This window comes from Lycorma delicatula, chromosome 3, assembly GCF_047948215.1.
Source record: "Lycorma delicatula isolate Av1 chromosome 3, ASM4794821v1, whole genome shotgun sequence".
Classification (NCBI taxonomy): Eukaryota; Metazoa; Arthropoda; class Insecta; order Hemiptera; family Fulgoridae; genus Lycorma; species Lycorma delicatula.
In genome coordinates this window covers 108,930,204-108,957,416 of record NC_134457.1, presented here as the reverse complement: position 1 = coordinate 108,957,416, position 27,213 = coordinate 108,930,204, and the positions used below count along the sequence as shown (strand labels likewise).

At 28.9% G+C, this 27,213-nt stretch overlaps 1 protein-coding gene across 4 annotated transcripts in view; it reads right to left on the bottom strand.

The window, feature by feature from the left end:
• Nucleotides 1-20,288, bottom strand: part of Aldh-III (Aldehyde dehydrogenase type III) — a 199,017-nt gene extending 178,729 nt beyond the window's left edge. For 2 of the 4 annotated variants that reach the window (XR_012755726.1, XM_075360345.1), the window contains exon 1: nucleotides 19,948-20,286. Coding sequence is in view for 1 of the 4 variants with exons in the window: in XM_075360345.1 (XP_075216460.1) it covers nucleotides 19,948-20,092 (145 nt within the window). In the remaining 3 variants the exon portion in view is untranslated. Of the gene's footprint in view, nucleotides 1-12,076; nucleotides 12,098-19,947 lie in introns of those variants that run through there. The other 2 variants (XR_012755725.1, XR_012755730.1) reach the window with 2 other exon arrangements.
• Between the last annotated feature and the right edge of the window lie 6,925 nt (nucleotides 20,289-27,213).

Below are 27,213 nucleotides of genomic sequence, written 5' to 3'. Positions count from 1 at the left end.
GAGATGAATTACAATTTTTGTAGCGTGTGAAAATGCCATGTATGACCGGGATTCGAACCCGGGACTTCATGATGAAAGGCCAAGACGCTACCACTCGCGCCACGGAAGCCGGCTGCTAATAAAATTTGGTGAAAGGAAAGTTAACTGTGAAACGATCAGGAACTCCAGATTTTTGGCTGTAGGTAGAGCACCGAATTGTACAGTAATTTCTAAACAACCAATAAGGTTAGCAGGATAACCTAATCGCTTCTTAAGTAAAAATACAATGAATTCATTGACCGGAAAAAAATTTAAAAAATAAAATTACTTAATATACAAATATCTGTGGATTTAATTCGCGATCTCCGACAGACTACGCTGACGAGCTATTTAATCAACAAATATATAATCTTTATTAAGTGTAAGTCGCATACTATAATAAAACTATATCTTATTCTTTCAAGGAAATAATCTGACCTTCGTAATATTACGACTAGTGAATCAACAATATTAATGCATGATATATATATATATTATTATTATTATATATATATATATATATATATATATATATATATATATATAATAATTCATTTTAAATTATGATCTTAAATTTGCATTTGTTTTATTAGAACGATTTTTTTATTCCCTTAATAAAGAAATTATCAAATATTAATATTACATTATCCCGTTATTGAAAGCTTAAGAAATTACCTTAATCACTTTAATAAGTCAATCCTTAAACAATAGGCTAATTGTTTTATTTCAATACGTGAGATTTAATCGTGACCTTAGAAACATACGAAGAATAACTTATTTTTGTATTGTGAATTATAAATTGTAAATATTATATGATAAATATTCTTAATGGCTAATAAATTTTCAAGGTCGTTTAAAAAACAGACGATTTAAAACTAGGTATTATAATCATAACCATGATAAATTAATACAGAATTTTATTTTTATTAAATTTTTAATCGTTGCAGTTGTATATTTAAATTTATCAATTAATATATATTTTTTTTGGAATGATGAATTAGAAAAAAATAATTGCGAATTCATGCTGAGTGTTTATAAAGCAAATCATTCACTTTGAATATTACAGCTAAGAGCTTTAAATCTAAATTTTTTACTTACATTCTTAATTATACAGGCTTGTGAAAAATTATGAAGTGTTTTTTTTACGATTAGGATTGTAGTAGAAACCCAATTTGGTGATGATTGTTATTTGACAACACTACCTTCTGTAAGGTTCATCATATACAACGATATTGTTTGTCTTACTAGACGCATCCCTTCCACTGAAACCGATCTGTTATCCACGTGAGCTGGTCTGGGAGTGATAGATTTTGTCACATTAAGATTTTTCCATAATATTCCACTCTTATCACCGACTGACGATTTTAATAATTTTATCTTGTACATGTCTATATTTTATCTCAAAATTTCTTTCGTGAGCTGAAAATCTTTTATCTTGAAAAATGTTTTTTTGAAAGTTAACTAATAAAATTTTCGGCTATGTTAAAAAAAGATAACATTTTTTAATGACAGAATTACCATTTTCTTGGAATTGTATTTAAAAAATAAATACCTCATAGATTTAAATGGATAATGATTTATAAATACCTTTAATGAAGATTTATTTATTTTTTTTTATTTGAAATTTTTTTTTAATGTCGTTATTTCAGTAATCTTCCAATTTTCAAAGATGTTGTCTGTAAGCTGGCATAACCAAAACGGTTTTAGATGGCCTGCCCAAGACACGACTCACTTTTGAAATTGGCAAGGTCTTGCTCATGAACACCAAGCATGTAAGTTATTAAGGAAATATGAAATTAAGAGTAAGACTTTTGCCTTCATTGATCTGAATATTCTTTTGCACAACAGAATGACTAACCTACCGCAGTGAGGTGACACGTCATGACAAGTATCACGTTAATTTTAATCACCACGGGAATAAACTTTATAACAAAACCAATACTCTCAAAGAATTAAAGTTTAATCAGTCCTAATATCTAAAGTACTTTACATAAAACACACTACAGAAATTTACTCTCATTACAATCCCAGTTAATTACAAGTGCGAACGTCAGTCTCTGATTAATTGCTTGAATAAATAAATAAAATATCTGGTTTTCACTACATTTATTAGAAAAAAGACAATTTTTAATATAAGGCTTCTAAAATTACACATCACAATCATCAACTTCTTATAAAACTGAATTCGTTATATGAATGCTTTTAATTCATTCAAATACACAATTATGAAAACTTTACTAGAAACAAATATAGGCCTATGCATATTAAATGCCCTAACTGTAGTGATTTAGGCAACATGAGTTACAAGTTACTCAAAATGACAACCATTTCCAAGAATAACAAACATCCTATATATATTTACTGAGAAAAAGTGAGGTGTGAAGTGATTTACGGTCGTGTTGTACAAAATGCCAAGGGATATTCAGCTTTACAAACGACCCCAAAAGGGCTGCTGTAAAATGAACTAATTACTCTTAGAGAAGTCATATTTCTGATTGATAGCTTTTGCACTTCAGTTACTTTGGGTGCATCTCAGCTGCATGCAACATCTTGTACAGATAGTGTAAAGTAAGAATGAGAAATAAAGTAAGAATAAAGTAATAAATGAGAAAGAATTGTGTTTAGGAGGTGAAAAATGTGAATACTTAAATTGCGATGATTTTTTTTCAATTTTAGTGTATAAAAATACGATAATTTCATGACGGAATGGCACCATTTCTCGTACGATTCTGGGTTTGAATCCCGGTTTAGGGTTTTCATTTATTATATGATTTGTCAGTGAGAAAATGAGAAATGTGATATTGGAGATAAGTCTGTTTTTGCTTTGAATATAAATATATAAATGCTTAATATATAAATTAAATTAATAGTTAAATTAATTATAAACTAATATACGCTACAACAGATATGTAAACCTGTATAAAGTAGTTTCATATATAAAACATGTATGTTTTACAAAATTTATAATGTGTACATTTACTAGTGATTCTGCAAGATGTCAATGAGAATTTATTTTAAAACCAGGAAAAAGGCGGGCCTAGGGCTCGCCGCGAAAATTTTACATGGTTTATGTTTCATTATACATTATTTTATTAAATGTTTTTGCCAATTGTAACTAAATAACTAACAACTAAATTAAGAGAAAATTAGTACACCCTTTACTATAGGAAACATTAGAAAATGTACTCTAATTCATCCTATAGAAAAAAAAGTTATGAGCTATAGTATTTTTAATTATTTTGCAGTTTTACTTTGCTATTGTAATAGATTAGGGAGATAGCTAATTTTAGTTCCAAAATGTAAAAATTATTAGTTACGTAAAATTCCTATTTTCACTCTGCATCTTCTTTCCCATAAAAATGAATGGTGCATGGGTTTGTTTGTTGTTTTTTTTTTCTTAATAGAAAAAAAAAACAAAAGAAAATGTAAAGAAAAAACAAACAAAATGTACAGAGTACATTTTCTAATGTTTCGTATAGCAAAGGATATATTAATTTTCTCTTTTATAATTTTTTTATGTATATAATACATATAAAGCACCTTTGATGAAATATGCTTCAACGTTGCATTTACTATTAGTAATGGTTTTTATTACACTCGTTCATTTGGTGAATAGTGTTAAGATATCATTTCTAGGGTTGAATATTTTTTATATAAAAATGAATTTGATTTTCTGATATCCGATAATGCGTTCAGAACATTTAAAACAATGAAACACAATTGAACTACTCAATTTTTATAGAGACTGATATTCGATGCTTGTTATTTCTACGAATTTTACACTACTTTCTGGAATGAGTTTTATTTCGTATCAGATACCTTACAACCGTTTCAGTTACAAGTAGTATAAATATAAATGATTTTCATTGTATTTCACTGTAAAATATTTATGCAAAAAAATTATAAAATATTATGAAAAAACGGCAAGACAGGTTTTTCCTCTTCCTGAAGAGCTGCAAGTGAAGGATAGCAATAGCTACTAGTCTTGATTTTAGCTGCCTCACGTGTAATACAATATTATATATTACAGATTTAGTATATAACAGTTAAAAGTATTCAATTGAATACTTAAAAAATATGTCGAAATTGGTTCACGTTAAAAATATTTACAATTTTTTAATTGCAAGTAATTAGTCTGTAATTACAAGTAATTATATACTAACAAGCGAGTTTTAATAGGGCATCGGTCCAAAAAAAAAAATGAATTTCCGAGAAACGGTTAATAAATTTAAGTTCAAACGGTTAATAAATTAGAATAAAATAAAACAATTAATATTAATTCATTTGACAAATAATTAATATTCAGGTAAACAGTGTAAGATTCTATTATTATTATTAATAAATTTTTTATCTATCTTTGGTCAATAAAAATAATTGATTAATAAATAAATACCTATTGATAAACAGTAAACGTATCTATGTTAAAAAAGCAAAATAACTGAAAAGTGTGCGAGTGGGATTAGCTGAATGACCCATCGCATACAATATAATACAAGAGAGGAAACATTTGATTTCAACACAAAATTACTATATTTAATTTGATTACCAGTAGCGTGGGAACCTCATTTATTGCTGTTTATTTATTTTTTTAACAATGTTGCTTTAGGTTGCACATTGCAACTCCCTATCAAGAATAAACGAGATGAATCACCCCCAGCAATTAAAATTCTTTCTTTCTTTGTAATTAGTGCTTACTTCAGACCGAAACATTCCTGAAACTCTGTAATATCTGTTTACTCATGTATACCTACTAAAATAATTATACTATATTTAAAATGAATAATTAAGCAATTTTTATTTTTTTAATATACAAAATGATTACTTAACAATTCATATAACAATAACTTATTACTATAATAGCACATTCATTAATTTTTGAAAACAAATATTAAAAGAAATATTATTTTTTGTTGGAATTAATTAAATGTTAACAAAATACAGGACTAAAAAAAAACCACATTACAGCAGTTTTTTGTTTTTAATGATTACTAGTTCATAAAAGAGTGTCAAGATCTTAAAATTATTATGAAGAGATAAAAAAAAAATTACATAACTTGCTAGTGGGAATTTCTAGCCCGAAAATTAGCTATATTCAAAGCATTTATATATTTATACCGACTGATTTAGGAGGAAAGAGAAATAGTTTGGTAATTGAGTCTAGAGCTTGAAATAAAAAAAGAAGTTCATACGAACACATTCCGAAAGCGCTTTGTTATCGAGTTACGGCTAGTTAAAAAAATTTTGCCTAGATTTCATTCGCCAGATGAAATGAGATCATACTGAAATTTTTAACGAGTTGTATGAGGGGTAACCTTGATGGTTTCTTATTTCTTCTGACCTGAAAAATCAAATAAAACACAGTCCAGAACTGTATCTCCCGCTTTTTTCATGAAATACAACGTAAAACAGAAAAACTCAGTGATGAAAAACACGTTTTTTAAGTTGGAAGTAAAAGAAATTAATTAAATGACTAATAAGTACATAAATTTATTGTCAATATTTGTAGAGAATTTAATTCTGAGAAAATTGATATAATAAATGAAAATCAACTTTACCTTACTTTCTTAGATTATTATTTATGGAATGGATGAAATGCCAGGTATCCATACAAAAGATAGACACATTTGATGAACTAATCGCTCGCATTATCAGTGCTGTTGCTCTTATCAAGGAAGATATCATTAGATTAGCAACAGAAAGTCTAAGAAAATTTGTGGAAAAGTGGATCAATGTTAACGGTGGAATTTTCGAACATTAATATAAATTAAACAGTATAAATCATAGTGAGTTTTTTTAAAAATAAATTAAGAGTATTTTAATTTTTTCAAAGATTTAAATTTATTGACCTAAAAACAGCTGTTTTTAATTTTTACAAATTCGTAACATTTTTTCGTTAAGTTTTATTTCAATACGTTTTTTAATAATAAAAGTTGTTTTTCTGGTTTTAATAGAATTTATTACATTAATTTTCTCATAAATAATTTTTCTAGAAATTTTAATAATAAAATTTACGCATTTATTAGTCATTTAACAAAGGAATCATTTTCATTATAGATTTTTTAATTAAATTTTCTATAAATTTTGTTGCAAAAATTTTATTTGTAATTTTTATATAATTTTTTTTATGTTTTACCATAAATTTCTCAAAATTTACAACAGTTACAGTTCTGGGACCTGTTTTATTCAATTTTAAAGGCAAAAAATTATAAGATACCATAAAATCTACTTCTTAATTTAAGTTCCAAGAATTTTAGTATGTTCATTTTACTCTTGAAGCAGTAGGGCGAAATTTCTTTGCAGTCCAACTCGAAAACGAATTGTTTCTAGTTCTATATTTATATGAACATTTTTCTTTATTTTCTCTTTTTATTATATTTATATTTTCATATTCTCACTTGTAGAAAAAGTTGCAAAACCTGTTTCTTCATGCACCGAGATGCTGATAAATAAAAGACGTATGTAAATTATACAGCTTTTTCTCTCACTCACCCGCTCACTCTCTCTCTCTTTGAATATATATACATATATACATACATATATATATATATATATATATATACTATATGATTATATTATATTAATGCGATTAATGCATTAATCGCATTAATATGCTTAATGCATATATCGCGATTAATGCATTATATTAGATTAATGCGATTATTGCATGTTAAACATATGATGACTTTGCCTATGTGTTTTAATTTCAATAACTTGCTTTATAATAACGGTAAAAAATTACAGGTGGTCTTTTTATACAGAGATCTTCAGTTCTTTTTCTGTTTGATCTGTGCATATTAATTTTATTGATTCAATTTTATCTTAAAAATGCAGAAGAAAAGTTTAAAAAAATACCTTTTTGACTACATTTCAATTAGCTGATGAATTTTCGATTAAATGATGCAAAAATAAACTTTTCTTATTGCCTTCATCGAATTTGGGTAATATTTAATCAGGCTTTTTCCACTTTTTTTCAAGTAGGAATGCCCAGTTTGTATAATCTATTTCATTAAGTAATGGCTTTTAATGAAAAGAAACAAAAAGTTGATTAATTATTTATAAAGTTAATTTATTATTTATTTTATATTTATTAAAGTTGTTTTTTTTTTATAGGCTTAATACGGAAATTTGTGTATCGATTGAAAGTTTCATTACAAAGAATTTAAAATGAACTTTGGAAACATTTTTTCAAATAAATATTACATTAGCTACTATTAGGAAGAATAATGAACATGTAATGAAATATCGTAAATATCTTCAACAGCAATTTATGATAATTAATTTTTTCTTATAAGACAATGCGAAAACATATTATTTCATACGAGTTAACAATACATCATTCACATTGGCGCGCAATATTTCATCACATTTTTATTTCTAATGTTAATTCATCCGCGGCGTTATAATGGCATTTTCTCATTATTGTATATAGATATTAATTATCTCATACATACAAACATACCAGTAATTTTTCAGTTTAAAAAGATAATCATTCCTAATTAAATGAAGTAGTAACTTCTTGGTAAATGAATGGTAACTGGAGAACCGTCGTTTGAAAAATACATCAATTGGATGAACATGAGTAAAGATTATTTACTATGCAATGAATGGAATATAATTTTAGATTTTTATTCCATTTCACACGGCCGAATAGCCGGATTAAATTAAACAGTAAACAATTGTCATGCTAATACTTTTAATTTACAAATCAAATCAATCAAAGGTTTAATAATGGTTGTTGTAACTGATAAATACATTTTTATTCAGCTTATCCAAACCATTATATAAAATGATTTTAATGAGCAATCTATAAGCTTGTGACGTCACGTGTTGACATCTCATTATATTAGTGTTTTCCAAAACATTATTTTTGTGCATAATTATTATTTTCTTTTCATTTTACAAACAATAAGGGCGCCCAAACAACACATTTATGTTGTTGTGTGTTCAGTTCTTTCCACTTGAGTTGTTACATGTATAAAAACGCTTAATGGCTCAATCTTGTAAGCAATAACAATTCCTTAACCAATTAATAATGCTCTGATTGGTACTATGTACAGGCCTGTAAAAATGTATACATGCAAGTTGGAAGTGATGTCTTTCGTCACAATTATATTTAGATCCGCCATTCGTAGTACACAATGTGTGTATAAAGAAATAAACTTTAGTCCAGTTTATGCCGTGTTTAGTAAAGGTATTCGGATAGCGTTTTTGTGAGGTCATGTTATTTTATAATTGCTCATTAATTTTCGCAAATTTTTTGTAATTTATTATTTTATGTTTTATTTTTGTTCGTGTTATTAGTACAGTTTGTTAGAGCAGAATATAACTCCGTAGTTAAGAAAAAAACTTAGGAATCAAGCACGTGAAATTATCAATAATGTTTATGATTTTACGAAAAAAGAAGCTCTAAAAGTAGGTAAATTAATTGACGACAAACATATAACTGGCATTCAAAAATGCGAAGAAAGAACTGCTGCTGCTTGTGGGATATCAAGAACACTGGTCAATAACTCAGAGAAAAAAAGACGTGATTCTTCAATCAACATCCCAATCATGTTCTTTCAGCACGTCGAAAAAGTATAAATGACATTCGAAACTTGTCAGTGGACTGGACAATTTTGATTTAGGTGGAGTTAAAAGGACAGTTAATGAATTTTATTCAAAGAAGAATGAATTACCTACTTTAAAAAAAATAAGGCAAGAACTTCAGTCATCTATTGATTTTAAAGGCAATGAATCAACTTTAGCTGCTATTTTGAAAGAGTTAAGTTTAAAATGGCGTAAAACTGAAAATAACAGAAAACCTTTAATTGAGAAAAGCTATATCAGGTGGAAGAGAATTGAATATTTGTAGGCAATGGATGAGTAGAGGCAAAGTAATGCTACAATTTTTTATTTGGATGAAACGTAAGTTTTAAGTTCGCATTGTTCGACAAAGTCGTGGTCTGATGATATTGTTGAGGGACTTCTTGTGCCGATTAATAAAGGCGACCGTTTAATAGTAATTCATGCGGAGAAATCGGATTTATTCCAAACGCATTACTAACTTGGAAAGCCAGTTCGAAAAGTGGCGATTATCACGACAACATGAATACAGACAATTTCATGAAATGGGCGCGTGAAAAATTGATTTCAAATCTTCCACCAATGTCAGTAGTAGTTGTTAACGCCCCTTATCACTATGCAGGTATTGATAGAGCGCCAAATTCTAACTCAAGAAGAAAAGATATGATCGAAAAATGCTGAAACTACAGTTATATGAATCAGTAAAGTAACGTAAAACTAAAGTACAAAAATATCACTTGGATGCACTTTAAAAAAAACATGGGCATGTGTTCTTAGACTCCCACCGTACCATCCTGATTTGAATCCAATCGTTATGGTATGGTCACCCGTAAAAATCATGTGTGGTAAAGTCATAAAACAACATTTTCTTTCATAAATGTTGAAAACTTAACTACGGAGAAATTAATTTCCATGAACGAAGATGACTAGAAACCCTATTGTGAAAAAGTAAAAAAATATTGAAAAACTATAAGAATAACTGGAACCACTGACAGAACGTTATATTATACGTGTTATTTAATAGTGTTATAATTAAGTAATTATATTACTTAATTTGTGTACACGTTCTCTAGTTTTCAAATTTTCTCTCTCTTTATATTCATCATCCTCTCTTAATCTTTTTATTCTTTCTTTGGTTTTAATATTTTCTTCCTCTTATATTTATCATCTCCTTTTAATAAATGACTTTCTTGTCGTTTTTTGAGATACATTTCTTCACGTTATCTTTCTTTTTAATTTTTGATTATTCACCAAATAATCCAATAATAAAAACTGAATATTTTACACAGTTAGGTCGAAATTAACATTTGTAACCAGTATACAGAGTTCACTAAACGGAATAGTTTAATTATTTATTATTAACTTTTGTTTATACGACACACCAGAAATCTAAAACTTTTATTAATCAGCAACTCACGAAGATACGAATAATATTGATCTAGTAATATCAATAATAAAGGGATTTTTACTCTATCCTAAGATATTTCATGTAAGACTGTTGAATTAATAACTGTATAAATAATTATTGAAAACTAATATTTCAGAAATTGTGTAACTGTCCGCTCTATTAAAGAATTGGAGGATGGTATCTCACTTTCAAATGAAATAAGTTTAAATGAAATGCAGCAAAAATATATATATGTAATTTAATAGGCGTACATGGAAGTCAAGTGGTTTCCACATCAATTTTTTTATTTTTGGTGAAACGTATTAACGGTTCGATAAAAGTTCTATCTTTGTTTTTACACGAATAAAATATTTTATGGTAAGGTTTTAGGAAAAGAAAACAAAAAAATAGATGAAAATTGAAGATAAATTATATATAAATGTGATGGACGTCTCGATTACTAAAAGAAGGATGCCCCTCTAGTAGGTAGATTTATACGGATAAACCGTGAAGTGATGTAACTAGTTAATAATTTTTAAACGAATAATAATAAAAGAAATAAAACTAGTCTTTTTATTATTTTATCATGGATTTATACTGATAAAATTTTAATACTGACATCCGAACCTGTACAAGATCATGGTTTGTCTCTATCAAGATAAATTTATTTAACTTGTTTGTGTTGTAAAAACGGGCTATTTTAATACATTTTAAACCTATAAATTATATATGTAATACGTATGATTCACCATTCATCATTTTTAATTTTGATGTATCTTTGAATATTGGCTATTAATGTAGTAGGCGATCTACCGCTGTAGTTAGTTCTTAGATGGCTCCACTGAAACGCTATATTGAAATAAGAAAATAAATAAAATTATAAGTATAATCTAGCCAAACTTAACTTACGCTCACTTCACTCGCTAACCTTGGCTAGCGAGCGTAGGTTAAGTTTGGTTAGAATATATTTGTAATTTTATTTATTTATTTATCAAGAAGTTCGTTCGAACTTCACCGGTATGAGTCCACGGAACTGGACGGCACGGCGAAGTCAACGAACTACGTTTACAGTTCTAAATATGACCTAACCTAAAAGTGAAATGAAAACGGAGGGAGGGAAGTAAAAAATAAATATGAAAAGATTATATATCAGTTCAATCAGATTTGTATAAAGAATATTTTCAAAAAACATCTCGAATTTTGTTAGACAACATTTTTTCTTCCATTTGATGAACCGCGGGACACGAATTTGTAACTTTTTCCTTAAAAAGGTGGATTTACAAATCGCGCCGCTATGCAGCAGTACTTGATAGTACTAGGTAGCGTATAAGAACTTGATAATGTAATTTAAATAAAAAAACCTTAAAGAAAATATACTACAGCTTGTTTTAATAGTAAATGGTGTTATGTAAATGAAAGTACTGAAGACGAAACAATTTTTTTAATTCTCATCACTTCTTTAAAAAAAAAATAAATAAAAGTGTTAGTTTACAAGAGATTATAGATGCTAATAAAACATAGAAAAAAACACGGATAGTAGGAAAGTGTTGCAAATGTGGCAAAGATTTGTTACATAAAATAGAAATAAATACGATTGATAAAATTTTTATTTTACAATTAGAACTATTTGAACTAATTTATGGAGAAATAAAAAAAAATCATTTATTAATAATAAATAAAGTGTGTCCACGGATACGATAAAAATCAAGGATTACACTTAAAAAGTAATAAGTGCAATATTACATCACGGATCTTCGATTCGTGATAATACTTTTATTAGAAATGGAAAAGTATGGTATGAAGTGAATGACAGGACTATTTACAAAAATAAATTAGCCGAGAAATTCAAACACATTACACTGTAGATAATGCATTCTACGTAATAAATATTAGTATAACTACATGTATAACAAATCATAACGAAGTAATTTTCAAATTTAAAATAAAATTTTCTATATTAAACATAATGTTATTATTTCTGCTTAGGAATTCACCCAAACGAATTTTATTGTTGTAATGACTACATATTAAAGATATGAAATTAAGTTTAAATTGTACAATACGTGCTTTTAACAACATTTGCATGCAAAATAATCAACTAAATACCTTATGTTTGTACAGCTATTTTTTTAATATTACATAAAGTATATTGAATTTTGTACATCCGGAGGATATGAAGGCGTTTACTCGTAACAAGAGCGCCTGCTTAAGACCAGAGCTCTTGGCAGTTCAGACAATCTGTGTTCACTACTCTCAGTAGTGAATAAGTATCTCTTGGGATATCACTACTACTCTCTCCCCACTTCGTGCCAATGTAATGTGTGATTAGTTATTCTTCTTCTAAAATAAAGCTACGATTTTTTTTTAAAATTGTTTTTCATTGAACTTATGCAATGGAAACTTATTCAATTTCCATTGTTCTATTGCAATTATATACGACAATCACTTTGGACAAATCTGGACTCACTTTTATAAAGTAACACTGAAAAATGTTATCTCCGTGAAATTAATACAAACATTACATTATATTAAAGTCATACCCCAATAATTTTTTTCTCATGTAAATTCTTTGAATAGTTTTTGTGAAACATGCATAGACATTCTAAAGACAAATCATTATATCATAATTATATCAAATAACCGGTAAAGGAGACGTAAAAAAAGGTATCCGGTAAAAATATTGAATTACATCTTTTTTTAAATTAAAAACTTATGAAATTTTTAATTAGATTAAAATTTATTTTAGTAAATAGAAATTGTTTTTTGTCTCATGAAAATTTATTCAGCAATTTCTGAGGAACAGCTAGCTGCACAGACACCTTGTAGACCGATGTGGTTTCCTGAGGTGGTTCGTGATTCTGAGGATATAAAATGCGTACGTACAAAATATTTTTCAAAAACTCTGGGAAAATAATTTTGGTAATCGTTGTTTTATTTTCCGAAACTTCCAAGAACAATGTTTTAAAGCGAGTGGACCCGAGATAACAAATTAATGTAACAATTCTCACCAAAAATCATACAAAAATATCATTTCATCAGATTTTCGAGTTAGCTGTGACATATTTTCTAACCATTAGCACTGTTAAAATGATTCTTTAATGAAAATACAATAACAATAAACAAATTAAAGATGAAAGACTTACATTTCTTTCTTAACTCTTCTCAGTATTGGTTAAATTTATGTTAAACTTTTTTTCTGTGGTTAAAATATAAAAATATGAAATCTTTCTTTTTTCAGTTTAAAGAAAAATTAACAAGGATGAAATTTAAAGCACGCGATACTATATAAGTACAACCTTCAGTTAAATTTTTTAGGAACGCTGTCCTATCTTTTCTAGCTAAATGTTCTTTTGAGGTATTATTTACTCAGAATATAATTTAGTATAAAATTAATAATTTAAAAATAAAAATTTACAATGAATTTTTAAGAATATTTTTGTTTTTAATTAATATTGGTAAAACCTATTAAATTTCCTACACGAGAGTTACTGACATTTTACGAACTGATAGGTTTAAAGATGAATTCCTATTTATAATTCATAATAAAATATATTATTAATATTAATAATAATTAATAATTCAGCTTCTGAATATTAAATTTAGAATTGATTAAGTCTTACAATAAAATCTTTTTGAAGGAAGGTATAATATTATCAATAACAGTAGATGTCAACATATATAACTCAGGGACGCGGATAATTTACCTAGTTACAAATAAAATACAGAATATGTTAACATAAATTGTTTACGTACTAGGTCTTTGCTGTTAAATAATACTGTAGGGTCAGTGACTCGTCTGAAACTAATCGAAGTACATATAACTGTAAAACTTTTCCATTGTTTTAAAATAAAGCAGAAGAAAATTTTTAAAAAATGTATACGTTGTATGGTGTACCAAATTAGCGCAGATTAGATATTCATTTTTGTTTTCAAATACGTTAACTGTTTAAAATAACGCAGCCAATGTTTTCTATACAAACCTGCAAATCGTTTTATTTCTATCAATAAAACTTAAAAAAATTACAATACGAATCAAATATTTACGAAAATATAGAAATAAAATAGATTTTTTAAATCTTTTATTTTAAAGGTGAATTTTAATTTACTGGGATACTATGACTGCTCCGAGTCAAGAAACATTTTCAGGCTATCTGGTTATTGTTTATGCATTCGAGTCGACAGAATGCTGCAATTAATTGAATAATAAGAAATGTGCACTCATGAAAAAAAAACTGACGGCTAACTTGTTTATACTTTCCTGGCATTAGTTATTTATTCTAAAATTATAAAATTAAAATACTGAATTATAAAATTCAAAAAATTGATATTTTTAAACTCTGGTCGGCTCTCCCCCCAAAATTTCTATCAATGTACCAAGTATTTTTTTGAACACTTGCACTACTATGTCTTGGAAGACATAAGAAAAATTCGGTTAAAAAATATGAAACAAATAAAAAGATTTTTCCGATATATTTAGGGAACAAGAAATTTGGGGCAAAATTAAAAAAAAATGGTTGGATAAGCATGTATGCTTGTACTGAGCTTAATATGAATTGGGGTTGTTTTAAGATTGAGCTTAATATAGATTGAGGCACTGGGAGTCTCGCACCCCCGAGAGAAAAAGACCGAGTACCGGCAGGGATGCCACGTTAGATGCGTTGGCATAAAGACCGAGTCCCGGCTCCCGGAGCGGGAGCGCAGGGACGGCATAGCCGGGCCTGGTGGATCCTACTCTGGGGGTTTGAGGCGGGCGCAAAGTGAGATCCGACTGGCGGGCCTAGACGTGGAGGCCCGTTAGAGTAAAGGACCCTCCCCTGGGCTGTGTAATACTTAACTGCAGGATCCGGCCCGAGGTAGAAGAAAAACCAATTAAAAAAAAAAAAAGATTGGGGATGTTTGCAAAAATTTGAGAAAATTGACTCCAAAAAAACTATTTACCCCACTCCTTGGAGATATTGTCCCTAACTTTTAACATGGGGTTTTGTCCCCATATTCACTAGCCTCGTATCAAATTTCACCAAAATCGATTTATCCAGTCAAAAGTTATAAACACGTCAATACACGTAAATACTTAGTACAAATACTACCCCCTCCTTATTTTTGGAGTCCCTGGTCATGAAATGTAGAGAAATGGAAAAAAACTCGTATAAAAAATATAAAAAAACTCATATATAAAAATCAAATTATGTGAGTGACTAGCATTCTTGTCTTCTTGCAGCATAGCTCTAGAGCTAGATGTCAGAAAAGTAAAAATATAAACAATAAAACTGATGTGTTTCAGTTACGAAATATTAATAAAAATAATTATCATTGCGATCAATGGTAAGATTATGAAGAACAGGTTAACGCCATAAGCGTTGATAATGGCCTGATGACTATTACGATAACGGTAGTATAGCAGTAGCTGACTAACTTCACATAAAAATAAAATTAAAAATTCAAATAAAATCCTGATAAAAAGTCGTTTTCGTAATATTTAAATTGATATCTCAGTAGCTGAAACACACGCTTCAGTTTCTATATACTAGTGTCAGCAGAAATAAAATCCCTAGTGAAAATTTTCAAAAACTTTTTCCAAAAAAAAAAGTTTATAATTTTTTATTTCATATTTGTCATTCGAGTTTCTGAAATTAGTCCTGATCGTATACAATAAGGAAAACGCTTTAGCGAATGATTTGTTGATAAAGGAAATTGATGTCTTGTAAGTCAAATATGTAAAAGCTTTTCCACAAAAATTCTTGCAAAGAACTTCAAATTTTATCGACTTTAGTTATTCCGTATCATTATTTTCAAATTCATTTTATACAATAAATCTCGAAAAAACTATTTTTAGTGAAGAGGAAAGTAAATTCCGTGCCAATTTTAAATTACAACATATTCTATATAATTTTCAAAATTTCATTAGGATCAGGATAAACCGCATTGTGTTGATTGCGCACTTAGAATCTACCAGCATTATTTAAAAGGCTTATAGAGTATTTAAAGCGTTAATTTGTTTTATTATACAATTTTCTTAGTTCCATCGTTTAATTTATACAATACTATATTTTTATTTTATTTGCAAAGCATTTGAATGATTCAGCAAGGTCAATCTCCTTGCACGCTTAAAGACGTATATGTGAACAATTGTCGCCTAACTAGGACAAACTGATTTAGTCTGTTTTGTAAAATAGGTTCAGTCTTTCGTGAATAATCCTCACCCGAGAAATGATTTCGAGCAATGTAAAAATAAAACTTCAATTTTATGTTTGTTGACAAATCGAAACTCGTTTTGCTAACACTCAATCATGGATTTTCATGTAAGTATTCACCCAGTAAAATAATGGACATTTATTTAACATAATGTACTTTTATAGATCGTGGTTATCAGTAAACGTGCAAGTAGTTAATATCCGTCAGTAACAGTAATGATATCTGTTTACTCATACAAATTGCTTGTTTGATTAACTACGAGTAATAATTACATTTTAGAATAGTCCATATTTCGCATCATTAAATACATGATATATTAATGACGAACATATAAGACATATACAATGGTTCTGTTATATATTATCTTTTTCAATGTTCAATTTCTTCTTCGCTGTTTATATTTCTTCTTCTTATATACAATGAAGAAAGCAGTGTGGTAGAGTTATACCTATAGTATCAACTCTCACAGGAGAATAAGTTTTAAAATAATACAAAATTTACATGGAGTTCATATGATATTCAATAATTACGTAAAAATTATTAAGAAAGAAATCTATTCTTGATGTAATTCATAACAATTTAACTGTTGATCTACTTTCCCACAAATATTAAAACGTAAACAAAAATAAAATGATTAAAAAAAAGTCCTTGAGAAAGGGACTATGCCAAAAATCAACATTAAAATATAACCTGTTGTAAATATTAAGGACTTTCAAGTTTTCAATATTTTTTATAATGTTTTCACTAAGAAGTTGGAGGAAACTGGTTTAAATATCTACAATTAGTTCATAAAAAAATACAAATTACTAAAAACACAAAAAAAAACTTCAAAAACCATCGGTATTAAAAATAAACTCACATTTTATTAATGTTTATATGATGACTAACAATTAAATATTAATTAACTGCTCTGCATGCTTTGGATTCCAATATTATTGAGCCCTTAACGTGAGGTGAAATTCGTCTACGTCAAATGCAATCGCTTGTAATGAATTTATAAAATAATGGGGATGAACCTACCAAGTATATTTGAAATTCTGACGTTGTATTCACAAGACCTAATCCAGACGCATCTGAAAACATTTTAATTATTTCGGAATAATTATTTGATATGAACTTTTTATTTCTAATTAAATTGTGAGCAGTTGTGGATCAATGATTAAGTGTAGAACATGACAGTTGGTCGGAAAATTTTCTCTTACTTAAAATAACTTTTCTTTTATAAAACGTTTGTAACTTTCACCCTTTTGTAATATTGTTTTTTATTTCAGAATTCGATGTCTCTTCATTTTTAAAAATGATATTGTTACATTTTCTGTTATCTTTTTCAAACGATTTTTTCCACAGATTTTCAATTTGAACTCTCTTTTTTCAAAGACATATCATCTAAATTTTCTACCTTATATTTCAACCTTTTTTTCTAGTAATGCTCTTCCTCTAATTTTTTTTACATTATATTTTTCTTTTCCTTTTAAGAAGGCTCTTTATAAAAAATTATTCTCCGATGTTTCGCTCTTTTTTCTTATTGGCGGTTTTAATAAAACAATTTTACTCGTCTTTTTAATCTACAAAGTTCTACCTTCAACTGTCACACAATAATTCTATGCGGGACTCACAAAATATGTTAAGTTCATTGAAAAGGAAAGAAATAAGCAAACAATCGTTTAAGTGACTAAACAGAAAAAAATGATGTTCAGTAATTCAAATTAAAAATAAATGAAAGCCAAGCACAGTGACAGTGAGGGATTTGTAATCACCCGTCCTTCCACTAGAATTTCCAAGTAAAATAAATAATAATGATCCCTAAAGTAAGAAAGCGCTACTAAAAAAGGAGTTCAATATATTATACATGCGCAACTGAATCGTTTGATTTTTTTATTTATTTTTTCTTCTTGACGTAAAATTATGAAATATTTTATAAATGTTTTAAATAATTTATTAAAATTCATGTAGTTAATGAATTAACTAATATCATACACTATTAACAACGAAGAACTCAAGGTGTTAAGAAAAAAAGTTATCGAATAATTCGAACAGTACTATTCACGTTATATCTTTGTTGATGATTTTTCCTATCCTTACGGCAAGGGATGACCAAAATTTTTCTGGACTGTAAGAATATGGACTTGTCGTATGCTAAACATGTGAAACTTTTTTTCACATGCAACCATTGTCATATTGAGTAAATTTGAAGTTTTTTCGGTACTTACGTATTAACGCCACTGCAGCTACAGCTTTATTTAAAATTGAGTATTTATTTTATTGAGTCTCTTTATTAATTTTAAGAAATGGTTATTTATATTTATTTATTTTATAAATATAATTTAACCAAACTTAACCTACGCTCGCTAACCTTGACTAATTAACACCGTAATTTTTTGAGTATTTATTTAATAAATTCAGTAATTACTGCAATTATTTGTTATTTAAATAACAAATACTAATACTAAATAATAATACCGTGTTAATTAGTCAAGGTTAGCGAGCGAAGCGAGCGTAGGTTAAGTTTGGTTAAATTATATTTATAGAATAAATAAAGAGACTGTTTTGAATCTATGTTAAACTCTATATCGGCCCATTTTCAACCGAAATCCGATTGACTAGTTTGTTTTTACATAAAGCTGTAGCTGCGGTGGCGTTAATACGTAAGTACCGTTTTTTCCAACTTTAAAGTGGAAATCTTTTTTATCCCCTACTTAGCACCGGTGAAATCTGCCTTCGTCTTCCGGCCGAAGGGATGTTTATAATTTAACTGTCAGTAAACAAATATTGTTCTTTTACACAATTACTATTCTGTATGTTATATATATTTACTGTCATATAATTATTTTTATTGTTTGTTATGTTTCTCTAGAGTAATAAATTTTATTTATAAGAAATTTTTAGTTTATTAGTCGCTCAGTATCCTTGTCGAACCGCGAACACGCGACAACATGTATATATATATATATATATATATATATATATATATATATATATATTAAGATCAATTAACACAGTGATAACTGTGATAATAAAATATTTAAATTTTCAGAAAATAATTATATGTATATAAAAAAAAATTGTAAGGGACAACAATTAAATTAAAATTTTTCTAACGGCATAACGATAACGGTTATCACAATCTTTTGTAAAGGATCTACAGATTACTGAAGTACAATCAGAGTTAATTTATTAAGGTTAATACTGGTATAAATACAGAATTTTCATGTTATTTAAATAACGTATTAAACAAAAAATGTTTTAATTTAAACGATAAAAGGCAATAATTATCAGTTTTTATGTAATGAAAGGACTTGTGTTTAACAAATAATGGATTAAGAAATTATTTTTAACTTAAATTTATTAGTAACAAATATTTCGGTAACGGATGCAGAATACTACTCTATCTTTTTACAAAATAACGGTTTTTAATAATCGCGTTATTTATTTTATGAATTACGAAATATTATTATTATTTACAAATTAAATAATGCCTACAGAGTAAGAACTTAGTCAAGTTTACTATTTACTGTGTCTCATACAACAGAAATACAATAATTTATCTATTTCAATGACGTAATTATATCATGACTAATCTAATTAATAATTAAGACTAATTGGAAAACGTAAATATAAGATCAAGGTTAATAAAAATATTTACGTAATTAAAACATTTCTCATGTAATTCTGTAAAAATTCTATAATTTTTAATCTAAATGTTAGCTGTAAAATTACTGTACAATAATTAATTTAATATTATGACGATTATTAGTATACTATACAATAATTATTAGGATACTTACAGTTCTGATGGTTGTTGAAAACAATTTGTAACAAGTCTGATGTAGGATTATTTAGAATTCCGTTTTCTTGTTTATGATTAACAGAATCTTGCGGTATAACAATTTCCTCCAGACCGCTAGAATCACTGTCGTAATTTTCGTTCATTACAGGATTTTATTTATTTCACTATTCCAATGATCCAAGTAATGCGTAAAGCCGGATAGCTTCGTCGTCGTTGGTTTTTTTTATACGTTTTGCAAAGTTTACGTTTGTTTAGTTTACAGTGAACTAATAGAATCCGCGCCGCGTGACTTACGTATATTGACTAACAGCTGCGTGAAACTGTTCAGTTAAGCGGCGAGCGCTGGTTGAATGCTACTACTGCACGTGCAACTCATGAGGCAGTTTATGTTGAGTACTTTTTACGAATCAGGTCCATTTCTTATGGTCAGTGTTCTATCCCCCCTCTATACCATTACTAGAAAGATCGCTACATTAATACATAATGTAACATGTTACAACTCGCTTGTGTATGTGTGCCTTATTTGTTTACATTCACCTGGTACCTGCTACTCCATACTACACACTTTCATATATTACAGCTAATAAATAAATAACAAATGACAATCAATAAATTTTATTGATAAGACATGTCGTTTTAAATAATGATTCTATTATATTTTTATTAATATAAATTTCAGTACTTCGATATTAAGGTACACCTATGTGAATATATGTATTTATATAAAATCTATCTTTACTGAATTTAATCTTTAAAAATAAACAGTTTCAGAAAAAAAATTTAAATAAAGTCTTAATAAAAAAAATTAACAAATTACTAAGTTACATCAAATAATTTTTCTTTTCAGATAGCTAAAACAGAAAAGAAAAATTGTCAGTTTAGTGAATCATTAAAAAATAATGTTTTACTTTTCCTAAAATATTTAAATTATCTTTTTTTTTAAAAAAAATCTAGTGCATTTCTGTCCACGAAGAACGACTTTTCGTTATTTTATTTTGTAGAATTATTTTTACAAATTTTTGCGCAAGAAATATACAAAGCAAACTAAATGAAAAAACTAAAAGATACAATTTTTTAAAATTTAATATTAGAATGCATTTTATGTTTAAAACAATTAAATTATTATGACTGTAATTTGATAAAATAATTAAGATTAAAGAGTAGACTCCAGACACAAGCATCAAGTTTAAATTCACTCACTACTGTGACTCACAGCAGAAGCACGTATGAAAGATACACCAATACAGTCAATATAATCTCAAAATGAAATATATTGAGGTCTGAGGTCGACCTTAATTGAGCATAAATGAAAAACGACTCAACTAATCTTCAAAAACTTTTCATTTGCACAAATTCAGATACACTATTACAGCATACCTAAATTTCAATGAAATTGAAAGAAGTAGTTTTGGAGATTTTTCGAACCACAAAATTATGCATATGAATATTACTTTTGAGATTTTCGATCCAAAAAATTTTATGTATGAATCCAAATACCTCAAAACATGAAGATAATTCATTTTCACTCCCCAATCCCACCATACGCCTGAAAAAATACCCCAAATTAAAGTTACGTTGTATGTTGCCGACCTTAAATCTTTTTCTTTTTTTTTAACCTCCGGGACTACCGTTAGGTATTGCTTAAGAGGATGAGATGGATGACAAGTAGCGTGTGAAAATGCCATGCCTGACCGGGATTCGAACCCGGGACCTCCGGATGAAAGGCCGAGACACTACCACTCGCGTCACGGAGGCCGGCATAACGTTGCTTCTATTGAAGCTTTGAAGGTAATTTTGTGCGCAAATTACCTGCAACTGAAAATACTCTTTCTGCATCCACGCCGGTTAGTGGTACAGTTAATAATGAGCGATATCTTCTTTTAAATATTTGCTTCGAAGTCCTTCATCTTCTAACGACTCGGACTCTCGTCTGACTGCTTTGGCTAAACCTATTTTTTGTATTATTGTTTGTGGAAATTTATAGCTAATTGTAATTTCTTCTCGAGAGAAATTCTTTTCCGATATCAACATAAACATCATCTTCAACGAATTCCTCTGGATAGGTTTGTGTTTGCTTTTCATAAATGTTTTTGGGAAGATTTACGACGGACTTAATTAAATTCGACCTTGTTAGCCTCTTTTCTTCCTTTTTGTTATATTTTTTTAAAGTCGTTATAATTATGTAAATACCTTAAAATATTTTCTAGTTCACTATGCAATTCATCTGCAAATTTTCAGTGCAATTCCTCAGATATTGGCGTGCCCTGATCTTTAAGTGATTGCAACATAAAATCTATTGTTTGCATGGACCCTATTAACACTAATAGAAAATCAATTTGAAAAATTTCACAGTTCATTACAAAAGATGAAAATCATTTTAACAGTTACTTTTATATTTTTTTTTTTTTTTGTCTTCAGTCATTTGACTGGTTTGATGCAGCTCTCCAAGATTCCCTATCTAGTGCTAGTCGTTTCATTTCAGTATACCCTCTACATCCTACATCCCCAACAATTTGTTTTACATACTCCAAACGTGGCCTGCCTACACAATTTTTCCCTTCTACCTGTCCTTCCAATATTAAAGCGACTATTCCAGGATGCCTTAGTATGTGGCCTATAAGTCTGTCTCTTCTTTTAACTATATTCTTCCAAATGCTTCTTTCTTCATCTATTTGCCGCAATACCTCTTCATTTGTCACTTTATCCACCCATCTGATTTTTAACATTCTCCTATAGCACCACATTTCAAAAGCTTCTAATCTTTTCTTCTCAGATACTCCGATTGTCCAAGTTTCACTTCCATATAAAGCGACACTCCAAACATACACTTTCAAAAATCTTTTCCTGACATTTAAATTCATTTTTGATGTAAACAAATTATATTTCTTACTGAAGGCTCGTTTAGCTTGTGCTATTCGGCATTTTATATCGCTCCTGCTTCGTCCATCTTTAGTAATTTTACTTCCCAAATAACAAAATTCTTCTACCTCCATAATCTTTTCTCCTCCTATTTTCACATTCAGGGGTCCATCTTTGTTATTTCTACTACATTTCATTACTTTTGTTTTGTTCTTGTTTATTTTCATGCGATAGTTCTTGCGTAGGACTTCATCTATGCCATTCATTGTTTCTTCTAAATCCTTTTTACTCTCGGCTAGAATTACTATATCATCAGCAAATCGTAGCATCTTTATCTTTTCACCTTGTACTGTTACTCCGAATCTAAATTGTTCTTTAATATCATTAACTGCTAGTTCCATGTAAAGATTAAAAAGTAACGGAGATAGGGAACATCCTTGTCGGACTCCCTTTCTTATTAGGGCTTCTTTCTTATGTTCTTCAATTGTTATTGTTGCTGTTTGGTTCCTGTACATGTTAGCAATTGTTCTTCTATCTCTGTATTTGAACCCTAATTTTTTTAAAATGCTGAACATTTTATTCCAATCTACGTTATCGAAAGCCTTTTCTAGGTCTATAAACGCCAAGTATGTTGGTTTGTTTTTCTTTAATCTTCCTTCTACTATTAATCTGAGGCCTAAAATTGCTTCCCTTGTCCCTATACTTTTCCTGAAACCAAATTGGTCTTCTCCTAACACTTCTTCCACTCTCCTCTCAATTCTTCTGTATAAAATTCTAGTTAAGATTTTTGATGCATGACTAGTTAAACTAATTGTTCTGTATTCTTCACATTTATCTGCCCCTGCTTTCTTTGGTATCATAACTATAACACTTTTTTTGAAGTCTGACGGAAATTCCCCTTTTTCATAAATATTACACACCAGTTTGTATAATCTATCAATCGCTTCCTCACCTGCACTGCGCAATAATTCTACAGGTATTCCGTCTATTCCAGGAGCCTTTCTGCCATTTAAATCTTTTAATGCTCTCTTAAATTCAGATCTCAGTATTGTTTCTCCCATTTCATCCTCCTCAACTTCCTCTTCTTCCTCTATAACACCATTTTCTAATTCATTTCCTCCGTATAACTCTTCAATATATTCCACCCATCTATCGACTTTACCTTTCGTATTATATATTGGTGTACCATCTTTGTTTAACACATTATTAGATTTTAATTTATGTACCCCAAAATTTTCCTTAACTTTCCTGTATGCTCCGTCAATTTTACCAATGTTCATTTCTCTTTCCACTTCTGAACACTTTTCTTTAATCCACTCTTCTTTCGCCAGTTTGCATTTCCTATTTATAGCATTTCTTAATTGCCGATAGTTCCTTTTACTTTCTTCATCATTAGCATTCTTATATTTTCTACGTTCATCCATCAGCTGCAATATATCGTCTGAAACCCAAGGTTTTCTACCAGTTCTCTTTATTCCGCCTAAGTTTGCTTCAGCTGATTTAAGAATTTCCTTTTTAACATTCTCCCATTCTTCTTCTACATTTTCTACCATATCTTTTTTACTCAGACCTCTTGCGATGTCCTCCTCAAAAATCTTCTTTACCTCCTCTTCCTCAAGCTTCTCTAAATTCCACCGATTCATCTGACAACTTTTCTTCAGGTTTTTAAACCCCAATCTACATTTCATTATCACCAAATTATGGTCGCTATCAATGTCTGCTCCAGGGTAAGTTTTGCAGTCAACGAGTTGATTTCTAAATCTTTGCTTAACCATGATATAATCTATCTGATACCTTCCAGTATCGCCTGGCTTTTTCCAAGTGTATATTCTTCTATTATGATTTTTAAATTGGGTGTTGGCAATTACTAAATTATACTTCGTGCAAAATTCTATAAGTCGGTCCCCTCTTTCATTCCTTTTGCCCAGCCCATATTCACCCACTATATTTCCTTCCTTGCCTTTTCCAATGCTTGCATTCCAATCTCCAACTATTATTAAATTTTCATCTCCCTTTACGTGTTTAATTGCTTCATCAATCTCTTCGTATACACACTCTACCTCATCATCATCATGGGCGCTTGTAGGCATATAAACGTTAACAATCGTTGTCGGTTTAGGTTTTGATTTTATCCTTATTACAATGATTCTATCGCTATGCGTTTTGAAATACTCCACTCTCCTCCCTATCTTCTTGTTCATCACGAAACCTACTCCTGCCTGCCCATTATTTGACGCTGAGTTAATTACTCTAAAATCACCTGACCAAAAGTCGCCTTCCTCTTCCCACCGAACCTCACTAATTCCTACTATATCCACATTCACCCTATCCATTTCCCTTTTTAAATTTTCTAGCCTACCAACCTTTTTTAAGCTTCTAACATTCCACGCTCCGACTCGTAGAATGTTATTTTTTAATTTTCTGGTGACCCCTTCCTTAGTAGTCCCCACCCGGAGATCCGAACGGGGGACTATTTTACCTCCGGAATATTTTACCAAGGAAGGCGCCTCCATTGTTGCTATGTGAAAATGCAGAGAGCCACATTTTCTTGGAAAAAAAACAGCTGTAGTTTTCCATTGCTTTCAGCTGCGCAGTACTCAGAGGACTGAGTGATGTTGATACGGCCGTTTAAGTCATTGTGACTCACGCCCCTAACAACTACTGAAAGAGCTGCTGCCCTCTTTCAGGAATCATTCCTTAGTCTGGCTCTCAACAGATACCTCTCCGATATGGTTGCACCTTCGGTCCAGCTACTCTGTATCCCTGAGCACTCAAGCCCCCTCACCAACGGCAAGGTCTCATGATTCATAGAGGAGGACTTTTATATATATATATATATATATATATATATATATATATATATATATATTTGTTTAACTTCTATTATAAAATTTTCTTCTTTTTAAATGAATGTACTAATTCATAAAATATTATCTATCTTTCAATACAAACTCATTACAAAGATATAATAGTGTATAATTTTTCTTTTCACATTAATTTTTTTACAGATAAATTAAGAAAGAAATTCATCCTCAGTGTGAAATAAAGTTTATAATATTAACGAATTGGGACCATGATGTAGAGATTAAATTGAATGAAAACCAATCCTTACTGGAAATTTGAAGTAACATTTAAAAAATATTGCTACTTCAGTTTACCATTAAATAAATTTAATGTATAAATTTTTCAACATTTTACAATTATTGAAAAATTTTTATTAAATCTTAATAAAAAAATATAAGATGTTTGTTCTTTAATTCACATTTTCTAGCTTTTGTTCTGAAGCATTAAATTTGTAATGAACTTTTTTTAAAATGCACTGAAACCTGAAAACATACCAGTGTGTTAAAGTAGGTTGTATTAAAAAGGCTGCTGTTTGGTTAGATTTATAGAAGGAGTTGTTTATTTTTACACCAATATTTTATTTCATCAAGATGATTAAAGTGATGGAAAACTTGGGTGAAGTTTCAATTTAAAGCATATGAGCTATCTCCTCCTGAAAGGGAGTTACTAAACTACTTTTTTAACAGTGTATAATCAGTACCGCAAGAACCATAATTATTTTGTTATTATGATTTAATTTAAAAATATTTTGTCTATATAAAATTTTATTTGGAATTAGTAAGGAGTTATAGGGATCTTTAAGTGTTGAATTTTTCACTGTGTGGACTCATTTGAAATGATATAACCTACCTAAGTTTTCTATTTTATACTTAGTAGAATTTCATAATAATTGTGTAATCAACGATTAAGATCAAGAAAGCTTTTGATCTCTACTTTGCCCACCCTTTGTATTTTACCCTTAACAACAAAATTTTATAACTCCTAGTACCTATATTTTTTTGTTATCTTGATATTTATTTCACCTTTATCTTTTCCTTACTTTAAATCTCTACCTTACTTTGTTCATCATTAATAATTTTGTTTTGCAGATAGAAAAATTTTGTAATTTCTTGTTCTTAATATATTTAACCCTGACTATTCTACTTTCTGTTTACCTTAACTACCTTTGCTCTAACTTATTTTTAAATTGTATTCTTTGGTAGCAATAAATCTATACTGTTCTGAACTATTTCTAGCTCATTCTTAATTTCTGCTAAAAGGAAAATATCAGTGAATGAATGTAATTTATATTTTTTGTCCTCAGCAGTTATTCTACTTTCAACCTTCTTTTTCAATTGCCTCATCTATATCCAAATTGAAAAGCAACAGCAACAGTTTATATCTTTTTTCTCATTCCTCTCATATGAAGTATGGAAAATTATGATGAACTTTCATTTCTTCATATATCCTTAACAGCAAAATTCTGTAACTTCTGGTACATTGTTTCCTTACCTTGATATTTATTTCATCTTTATCTCTTCCTTATTTTGTTCACCCTTAATAATCTTGTTTTGTAGGTAGC